This window comes from Zootoca vivipara, chromosome 2, assembly GCF_965207765.1.
Source record: "Zootoca vivipara chromosome 2, rZooViv2.hap1.1, whole genome shotgun sequence".
Lineage (NCBI taxonomy): Eukaryota > Metazoa > Chordata > Lepidosauria > Squamata > Lacertidae > Zootoca > Zootoca vivipara.
The window spans coordinates 7,345,878-7,356,394 of NC_142584.1; the positions used below are offsets into that span (position 1 = coordinate 7,345,878).

The 10,517-nt window shown below is 45.4% G+C and overlaps 1 protein-coding gene across 1 annotated transcript in view; it reads right to left on the reverse strand.

Annotated features, from left to right (window-relative positions):
• The window catches only part of FAIM2 (Fas apoptotic inhibitory molecule 2), a 44,098-nt gene extending 35,000 nt beyond the window's left edge, over nucleotides 1-9,098 (reverse strand). Inside the window, exons 1-2 of the mRNA XM_060272107.2 lie at nucleotides 8,917-9,098; nucleotides 4,925-5,114 (exon numbers count right to left, since the gene is read on the reverse strand). Of these exons, the coding sequence (XP_060128090.1) occupies nucleotides 4,925-5,114; nucleotides 8,917-8,931 (205 nt within the window). The 5' untranslated portion in view covers nucleotides 8,932-9,098. The remainder of the gene's footprint in view (nucleotides 1-4,924; nucleotides 5,115-8,916) is intronic.
• Nucleotides 9,099-10,517: the final 1,419 nt, after the last annotated feature.

Sequence of the window (10,517 nt, forward strand, 5' to 3'; positions counted from 1 at the left end):
GTGACTCAAAGGTCATGTTTTCTGCTATCTCTGCACTGTAAATAATATGCACGATAAGACCTTAAAAGACAGATCGGACTGGAGCGTCTTTACTCGAGAGTAGCTGCAACAATCCCCTGACGGATAGGTTTGATCTTCTTGCAGTCCATGGGACTCTCAAGAGCAGGGGCCCCAGACTACGGCCCGGGGGCCGGATGCGGCCCAATTGGCCTCCCAATTCGGCCCGCGACGACCCCCGCCGCCCACTGCCGCCGTCCGCTCTTACGGCGCGCAGCGCAGCGGCGATCTTCCAAATCGGAAAAAAATCGCCGAAAATCCTTTGTGCGCATGTGTATGGGCCTCTCCCGACCCAGAAGAGGTCATTTCCGGTGCACTTCTGGGTCGGGGGAGGCCCATACGCATGCGCACAAGCGATTTTAGGCGATTTCTTTCGACCGGGAAGCGCGCCAGTAAGTGCGTGTGCGCATGCGCACGGGCGCGCACTCCCCCGCCCTCCGGCCCGCTGCGCATGCACTCCCCTGCCCTCCGGCCCGCTGCGCATGCACTCCCCTGCCCTCCGGCCCGCCGCATGATTGGCGCGGCGGGCACCGGCCCAAAGCCCGGTAAGTCTGGGGACCCCTGCTCAAGAGTCTCCTCCAGCACCAAAATTCAAAAGCATCAATTCTTCGGCGATCAGCCTTCTTTATGTCCCAGCTCTCACTTCCATACATCACTACTGGGAAAACCATAGCTTTAACTATACGGACCTGTGTAGGCAAGGTGCTTACAAGGTGCTTTTTAAGATGCTGTCTAGGTTTGTCATTGCTTTTCTCCCAAGAAGCAGGCGTCTTTTAATTTCATGACTGCTGTCACCATCTACAGTGATCATGGAGCCCCAAAAAGTAAAATCTCTCACTGCCTCCATTTCTTCCCCTTCTGTTTGCCAGGAGGTGATGGGACCAGTGGCCATGATCTTAGTTTTTTTGATGTTGAGCTTCAGACCATATTTTGCGCTCTCCTCTTTCACCCTCATTAAAAGGTTCTTTAATTCCTCCTCACTTTCTACCATCAAGGTTGTGTCATCTGCATATCTGAGGTTGTTGATATTTCTTCCGGCAATCTTAATTCCGGCTTGGGATTCATCCATTCCAGCCTTTCGCATGATGAATTCTGCATATAAGTTAAATAAGCAGAGAGACAATATACAGCCTGGAACCAATAAGTTATTCCATATCCAGTTCTAACGGTATCTTCTTGTCCCACATAGAGATTTCTCAGGAGACATATGAGGTGATCAGGCACTCCCATTTCTTTAAGAGCTTGCCATAGTTTGCTGTGGTCGACACAGTCAAATGCTTTTGCATAGTCAATGAAGCAGAAGTAGATGTTTTTTTGGAACTCTCTAGCTTTCTCCATAATCCACCACATGTTTGCAATTTGGTCTCTACTTCCTCTGCCCCTTCGAAATCCAGCTTGCACTTCTGGGAGTTCTCGGTCCACATACTGCTAAAGCCTGCCTTGTAGAATTTTAAGCATAACCTTGCCAGCGTGTGAAATGAGTGCAAATGTATGGTAGCTGGAGCATTCTTTGGCACTGCCCTTCTTTCGGCACTGCTGAGTTTTCCAAACTTGCTGGCATATTGAGCCCCTTAACAGCATCATCTTTAAAATTTTAAATAGTTCAGCTGGAATATCATCACTTCCAATGGCCTTGTTATTAGAAATGCTTTCTAAGGCCCATTTGACTTCACTCTCCAAGATGTCTGGCTCAAGGTCAGCAACCACACTACCTGGGGTGTACGAGACCTCCATATCTTTCTGGTATAATTCCTCTGTGTATTCTTGCCACCTCTTCTTGATGTCTTCTGCTTCTGTTAGGTCATTTCCACTTTTGTCCTTTATTATGGTAATCTTTGTACGAAATGTTCCTTTCATATCTCCAATTTTCTCTGGTTTTTCCCATTCTGTTGTTTTCCTCTATTTCTGTATATTGCTCGTTTAAGAAGGCCCTCTTGTCTCTCCTTGCTATTTTTTGGAAATCTGCATTCAATTTCCTGTATCTTTCACTGTCTCCCTCGTATTTCGCCTGCCTTCTCTCCCTCGCTATTTGTAAGGCCTCATTGGACAGCCACTTTCCTTTCTTGCATTTCCTTTTCATTGGGATGGTTTTTGTTGCTGCCTCCTGTATAATGTTACAAGCCTCCATCCATAGTTCTTCAGGCACTCTGTCCACCAAATCTAAATCCTTAAACCTGTTCCCCACTTCCACTGTGTATTCATAAGGGAATTAATTTAGATTGTATCTTACTGGCCCAGTGGTTTACATGGACAAAGGAAGAAGATTAGAACATGTCAAATAAAAAAAACATTATGTCCATTAGATTTCCAACCGACCATAGCAAAACAAAATATTCATTAATCACAATGCTACTCAAAGCCACCCCTAGCATTAGGCAGAGTGAGGCAGCCCATCTCAGTCACCTGATTTGGGGATACCAAAAATAGCAGCAGCATTTGGATTATTCGGATTATTAACATTATGATGGTTCTACATCATTTTACAGCCAAATGCCTTGTTCCAGCTCTTGTGTTGGAAACGTTGGAGTGGCTTAATGCTGGCTACTGTATGCCACCCAGAATGAGTGCTTTGGGAGGGGGAGCCCAGATTGTGAGACGTGTGATAAAAGTGAATAATATATCTTTGCTTTTCTGAGTTATCACCCGGCATTCAACCCTAACTCCAGGTTTGCTAGTAACTAGATCCTACCACTGTACTGCAAGCTTTATGCAGCAAACTCCTGTGGAATCAGGGTGTTCATATTAAGAACTCAGACAGTCAAATGACACTCCCATCCTGGGACCCACCGCCACATAACTTTTGTGACTGTAAATTGTTTAAAGCTGGTTTTAATACGGTGCTTTACTGTTGTGTTGTAACCCAGCCTGGGACCTTAGTGTGATGGGGGGGCGGGGTAATGACTCAATGAATGAATAAGCACCTGAAACAAACACAGCGTTCACTGAGACCTTTTCATAGTTCACTCAGTTGGACCTTGTATTAAACTCCCAACACCCATTTGAACATTAAGATCTAATCTATAAATTAAGTAGCTGAAAATTCGCATTTACTATATTTCTCCAGCGTATTCATCTTATTGCCGCTTTTACGTAGCAAAAAAACGTTCATTGTCCTCTGAAGGCTCCAGCACCCAGAAGCAGATGTGAAGATCAATGTGAGAGTAACCATTCTGAAAGGATGTGTGGCCCTCCTTGGTGACATCATTGTGATGGCACAGGACTGGAACCTTCAGGTGGCAGGTGAACTCACCCATCCTCTGGGGCCTTTGCTTCCTCACTGGGAATTTCTTGGGGCATGGTTAGGGATGTCCAAGGAATCCATTGAAAACGGACGATCAAACTGATTTTCTTCTGTCCACCCATTCAAGCCCTATTGCAGCATGGACTCTTGCTATAAATCAGGCTTCCTCAACCTCGGCTCTCCAAATGTTTTGAGACTACAATTCCCATCATTCCTGACCACTGGTCCTGCTAGCTAGGGATCATGGGAGTTGTAGGCCAAAAACATCTGGAGGGCCAAGGCTGAGGAAGCCTGCTATAAATGCTTTTCATCTTAGCTCATGAAACTGAAAGTATTTTTTAAACATGCTCACATGATACATACATAGATGCATAAATTGCTTTGCAAGATACATTATTTGCATATCATTGATGTAGAATTGCCAGTGTCCCAATAGATGCCTCTCTGCTTTTTAAATTTCTGAAGTGTTTGTTGCTAGAGGGGGCCTATATGCATTGACTGCAATCCTAACCATGTTCTACTCAGAAGTAAATCCGAAAACTTCAATGAGGCATACCCCCAGGTAAGTGGAGGTTAGGCTTTCCACCTTAATCTGTTTCCTATTGTGGATTTCAAAAACCAGTGGAATGAAGCACTCATTCTTGCTTTTTCACAAGGAAAGAAATGATCTCTTGTTACCTGTGGATATGATCTGGGCTCTTCAGGTAGTCAGAGTCCCTTTGTCAAACTGGGGAAAACCATCTGGATTTGACTGCTCATTTTTACTTACAATCCACCCCCTAAATCTTTGTTTTCAAACCAAAATTAAATTTAAATGTACTTTTCTCCCCCACTACTACCACCAACAAGTTGTGTTGATTTATAGCTTGTTGTGCTTTCCTAGATACTACTCAATCCCCTTTGTACTGTGCAGGGAATTTTAAAACTGGACATTCATTATTTTTCTTTTCATGGCAGGAATACATTCGCACAATGAGGATTTCAAGCTTTCAAACACAAAGTCATGTTCACTGTAAACATTTAAAACATTTAAAACCTAAATTGGTTTGAGTATAATGTTTCAGCAAGCACATGACCACGACGATTTTCCATATAAATACACATTTATGAAATGAATAGTGCAATAAAAAAGAACATATATGTTTACTGAGCAAAGGAGAGTGTCTGTAGAATTTATAAAATCCAGGAAATGACGAGCAAAATATGAACAGGATATTAAACTGTGCCTTCTCGACTCCTCAGTCAGGGAAACAAGAGAGAATGGCAAGTTTATACAGAGCTGTGAGAAATCAAATCTCCCAGTTCTCCTAACAACTAGTGTATAATTTATAGAGTTTCCACAAAGGTAGCAGTGGAGGAGCTCTCAACCTATCCACAAAGCTATGAATTAATGCAGACATTTTAATTAAATATAGATAGGTGGATATGAATATTTTTATAAATAAATCATTGCATATAACTGCATAATGACACCACAAATGCTCAAATGCTCATGCAGGGTAAGATGTCAATAACAGTGCAAGACTATGTGTATCTACTCAAAGGTAAGTCTGGTTAAGTTCATAGGATTGGATTCTAAATTTTGGATATATGTATATGAGAGAGAGAGAGAGAGCACAAACTCACTGGGATCCACATATGCCCAAGCTGGATGGAGAGGAACGTTCAGAGGTGGAGGGAATGCCCCTGATTTCAATCCTTCTGCTGAGGTCGCCTCTTCATATGTTGGAGGAGCTGATGTGACGTTTGTGTTGTCCTTTTTGTCTGCATCTGCCTGCTGCCCTTCAGAGTTTGCAGGCTTGTTATTCACGGAGAGCTGCAGAGCAAAATAGGAAATGGAACATTTAAAAAGTTCCAGTTCCAGTATTTTTTTAAGGAGATGCATGGCCAAGGGACCATCACTCTTCATCATCCAGCCAGTCCCTGACCCTTAACCCGGAAGCTCAAGTTTGTGGTGCTTTTAAAGAAGCAAAAGAGGAACTAGTAGGGTTATAGCAAAAGGTTCCGCATTATGTTTTTCATGAAAGCCATTGTTTCCTCATGTATATCAAGGGTGGGGCTGTGGTCCTCCAAATGTTGCTGGACAACAACTCCCATCATCCTTGGCTGTGGCTGATGGAAGTTGTAGTCCAATGACATCTCACAGTTGTCGTATTCCATTTTGTTTTGTAGATGTGTTCATTTCCTTAGACAAGCGGTCAGCAAACGGTTTCAGCAGGGGGCCAGACCACTGTCCCTCAGACCTTGTGGGGGGCTGGACTATATTTTGAAGAAGAAAAAAATGAACGAATTCCTATGCCCCACAAATAACCCAGAAATGCACCTATATAGATAAAAATGTAAAAAGGGCATGTGGGTGGGTGTCCACTTTTCACCGAAACCGCTTGACCGATTGCATTCAAATTTTGACACAACATCACATGCCAATGTCTGAAGGACCTTAGAAAGTTACCTAAGACAGATGTCACACCTGCACCTGTTAACCCCCCCCCAAAAAACCCTGTTCCAGAACACACCACTCAGCCGAAAGTGCATGCTGGGAAAAAGAATGGAGAAGCAGTGTCTCCATTGGCTGCAGACAATCGGTGACATCACAAAATTCCACAGCAACCAACTGAAAACAAGGCCCAGCATTGCCCAGCAGACTGAATAGGCCGCAGCATTGCCCAGCCAAGAGAACTGACTAGGCTGCAGCATTGCCCAGCCGGGAAAACTGACTAGGCCGCACCATTGCCCAGCCGGGAGAACTGACTAGGCCGCAGCATTGCCCAGCCGGGAGAACTGACTAGACCACAGGCAACAACAAACTGAATATGGGCCTATTACAGGGCCGTGCCTTTGGGTAGGATAAATTTGTTGGGGTGGGGTGGGGGGATTTCACAAAACACGCGTGTGTAGGGGAGTCTGGGTTGGGGCAGGGCAAAAATTTACAGAACACGCGTATGGGGGGGGATGATTCTATACAAAATGAAGGGGGACTCTGAAGGTGAGGGGACTCTGAAGGCAGACTCTGAATGTCCATTTAACAGAAAAAGCTCCATTTAACACAAAAACCCACAGCAACGCGTGGCAGGGCCAGCTACTTTTAAATAAAAGCACACATTCTACTCATGTAAAAAACACCAGGCAGGCCCCACAAATAACCCAGAGATGCATTTTAAATAAAAGGACACATTCTACTCATGTAAAAACATGCTAATTCCTGGACCGTCCATGGGCCAGTTTTAGAAGGCCAGATCTGACCCCCGGGCCTTAGTTTGCCTACCCATGCCCCTTGACTGATCCACTGGCTTTTTGTGAGATTGTAAGCTCAGCCTTTTGGACACGGGTGGCGTTGTGGGTTAAACCACAGAGCCTAGGGCTTGCCGATCGGAAGGTCGGCAGTTCGAATCCCCGCAACGTGGTGAGCTCCCGTTGCTCGGTCCCAGCTCCTGCCAACCTAGCAGTTCAAAAGCACGAAGTGCAAGTAGATAAATAGGTCCTGCTCTGGCAGGAAGGTAAATGGCATTTCCGTGCATTGCTCTGGTTCGCCAGAAGCGACTTAGTCATGCTGGCCACATGGCCCGGAAGCTGTACGCCAGCTCCCTTGGCCAGTAAAGCGAGATGAGCGCCACAACCCAGAGTCGTCCATGACTGGACCTAACGGTCAGGGGTCCCTTTACCTTTACCGTTAAGCTCAGCCTTGCCATCAAGGAGGTTCAATCTGTAGACCAGAGGTGGGGAACCTGGGGCCCTCCAGATGTTGCCGAACTGCAGCTCCCATCATCCCTTTCCATTGCCCACGTTGGCTGGGTTTGATGGAGTTGTAGTTCAGCAGCATCTGGTGGGCCAAAGGTTCCCCACCCCTCCTGTAGACTGCAGGGTAATCCAGCCTGCTGCTCCCATAGCATTACAAATTATGCCTCTGCTTCTGTGGCTTGAACAAAAAACCCAAATCCTCCCTAATGTCCCACAGCAGTTAAAATACTTAAAACAACAGAAGCAATACATTGTGATCCAGTATCACTTGACACCACTATCTTGAATAACAGATTCAATATAAGCCCCATTGACTTCAGCAGGGTTTAGGTCCCAGTGCAGCCTGACACTCAATTTGGCATCCCTAACCCTGTTGTAATAATAATAATAATAATAATAATAATAATAATAATAATAATAATAATAATAATAATTTATTATTTATACCCCCGCCCATCTGGCTGGGTTTCCCCAGGCACTCTGGGCGGCTTCCAACAGAAAAATAAAACACAGTAATCTTTTAAACATTAAAAGCCGCCCTGAACAGGGCTGCCTTCAGATGTCTTCTAAAAGTCTGGTAGTTGTTTTCCTCTTTGACATCTGTTGGGAGGGCGTTCCACAGGGCAGGCGCCACCACCGAGAAGGCCCTCTGCCTAGTTCCCTGCAACTTGGCTTCTCGCAACGAGGGAACTGCCAGAAGGCCCTCGGTGCTGGACCTCAGTTTCCAGGCAGAATGATGGAAATGACGAAGAGTCGGACACGACTAAACGACTAAACAACAACAACAACAGATGAAATCCAGGCTGTTTCACAGCAGCAAGACCCACCTTGCAGCGCAGCCACCCCACAAAAGCTTTCTATAATTATAACAACTCAACACATGGCAGCTGAACAATCTGAGCCAATCAGCAGCAGTGTCAAAATGAATCAGAGGTGTGTGGAGTTGTCTGGGAGTTGCGTCAGTGTGGTGCCATCTGGATTGAGATGACCCACTTCAAAAGGAGCAAGTGCCTAGATGGTGAGGGGGGTGAGGGGGGGCAGAAGGGGAGGGGACCTTTGCGAAGGAGATTTCTTCGGTCCAGCTTTGTGCAAGAAATTTAGCATTCCATACGTATCCTCTAGTATAGGCACAGATGCATGACATCAACACCCTGCTGGCCAATTCCAGTTTCACAAGCAAGGGAGCATTTGGGATAATTCATCCCTATTACATAACTCCCTTTGTGCACAGGTGAGACCCAGAATTACGGAACACACAACATAAGCTATCGCAGCAGCATCCAAAATTGAACCACCATAGATTTGTTGCTTGCATCATAGCCAGCAGCCAGGGGTTCTAACAGCTACAGGGGGCTAAAAACTAAAACATGTATTTAAAGCCCCTCTATGCTGCTTTTACATGGCAACTGATTTCTTAAAGGGGGGGTTGGGGAGGCCAGGCCCGGGTGTGTGTGTGATGGATGGAATTTAATCTCCTTCAGTTCAACCTCCTGCAATGAGTAAGAACAGGATTTCTTATTCTTGCAAGGTTTCAAGAATGCTTTTAAAGGGCTGGCAGGAACGCAAATCCCGGGGGGGGGATTATATGGGATAAGTTGAGGTGATTGACAGCAATCCTGTCACTAGCCCTTCGGTGACATGCGATAAGCCTCTTCCCACATTTCCCCCACCCCCCGCTTTTTCTCTTTCGCAACAGGGATTTGCTGCAGAGAACAAGCAGATGGACGATTTGCTCTCATCCACAAAAACACAAAGATGGTGAGGTTGAATTAATTCTGCACCACAATTGCATTTCTCCTTACACAACACTTAATTCTGCCAAGCATCTACATTGATTATTAGAATTGAGCAAGGTATATTTGGTCCTGCTCCCCACCTACCTTTCCCTGCGTCATGTTTTCCTATGGAGTGATGTTCCTTCTGCTTGAGAGAATAGTACTTCGCAGGAAGCGAGAGCGAGGAGAGCTATTTTTCTCCCCTCTGCTCAGCAGCTGACTGGCTACGTACGATTTGCTGGCTCTTTCCCTGGCGTGTCGCTTCAACCTCTGCAGCCTGGTCTGGTGATGCTCTTACATTCCAGCAACATCTAGATCTCATCTCCCTTCTGGTGGTGGAGGTGGGAATCTACCATTCCCAAGGTACTGAACGGGGGGGGGGGATGCTGAGGAAAGCAGATGCAAGAAAGGAAGGTGGGGGTGCTGAGGAAGGACAGTGTGTGCTTTTGACGTAGCCTCTTTCGGAGTGTGATGCAGTGTCACACAGGGAGAGAGGAACCCAGCAAATGCCAGAATGCAGCTTAACGGTGGAGGACCAGAATTGCAGAGGGAACAAACAAAAGAGGAGGTGAAAGAGAGGAGGTGATGCAGAGGAGACCTGGGGAGGATGCTCTTCTAAAGACTTAAATGCACCACTTTGCTGCATTACTAACAGCAGCCCAGGGAGCGATTAGCAGCGGAGCAGCTTTGGGAACCACAGTGTTGCACATCAGAAGGGAAAGACGCCGTTTTTTCCGCTCTGACTTTCACATAGTCAGCTAGATAGTTTATCAGCTTTACATATATCACTCCACGCATCCAATGAGATTTGCATTAATAAAATGCAGAATACCGCTTAAAAATAAATCAATAGGACAATTCAAAGCACCAAAAGCGCTCGTCTGATGAAAATCGTTTAAAACAACACAGTGGCTTTGCGCATATTTAACCCTCACTGAACCCTGATTGTGGGGCTGTGGACACCACCACATATTTAAAACAATTCCCCTCAAAGAATCCTGAGAACTGTAGTTTGGTGAAGCTGCTGGGAATTGTAGCTCTCATAGGGAAAACAACACTTCCCAGGATTTGGGGCTGTGTGCTTTAAATATACGTTGCACGCAGAACCTTCATTATTCTTTGCACTTTATTGTCAGATTCTCCTTTAAAATACATACACATTTATAGGTGGTGTGCATCGTGGCCTAGGTGCCTTACAGGACTGTTTTCATCCCTCTTAAAACTTTAATGGGCCATACAGCTCAGCATGCATTTTATTTGCCTTAATTACTAAGCCCTGAAGACAGTACTGTTATATTGTCATGCTCTTAAACAATCACAAGCCACATGCACACCAGCAAGAACACTAGTAGGAGATCTACCCAGTTTCAACGAGGTGCAAGGTTTAACAACTTAACTCTCAGGGTTTTGGCATTGTCAAAGATTCATAGAATTGTAGAGTTGGAAGGGATCCTGAGGGTCATCTAGTCCAACCCCCTGCCATGTAGAACTCTCAACTAATGCATCCATGACAGATCTTTCTCCTCTGTTCCTCCACTCCACCCAGGGCAGCCTCATGTCACTTTTATGTAGCAACAACAACGAGTTTTGTGGCACCTTAAATATTAACAAATTTGTAAGAGCACAAGCTTTTGTGGAACACCCACAAATTTTTTTTGTGACGGGATTCATGTGATAAAGTGGATTGCAGTCTACAAATCTTGTGC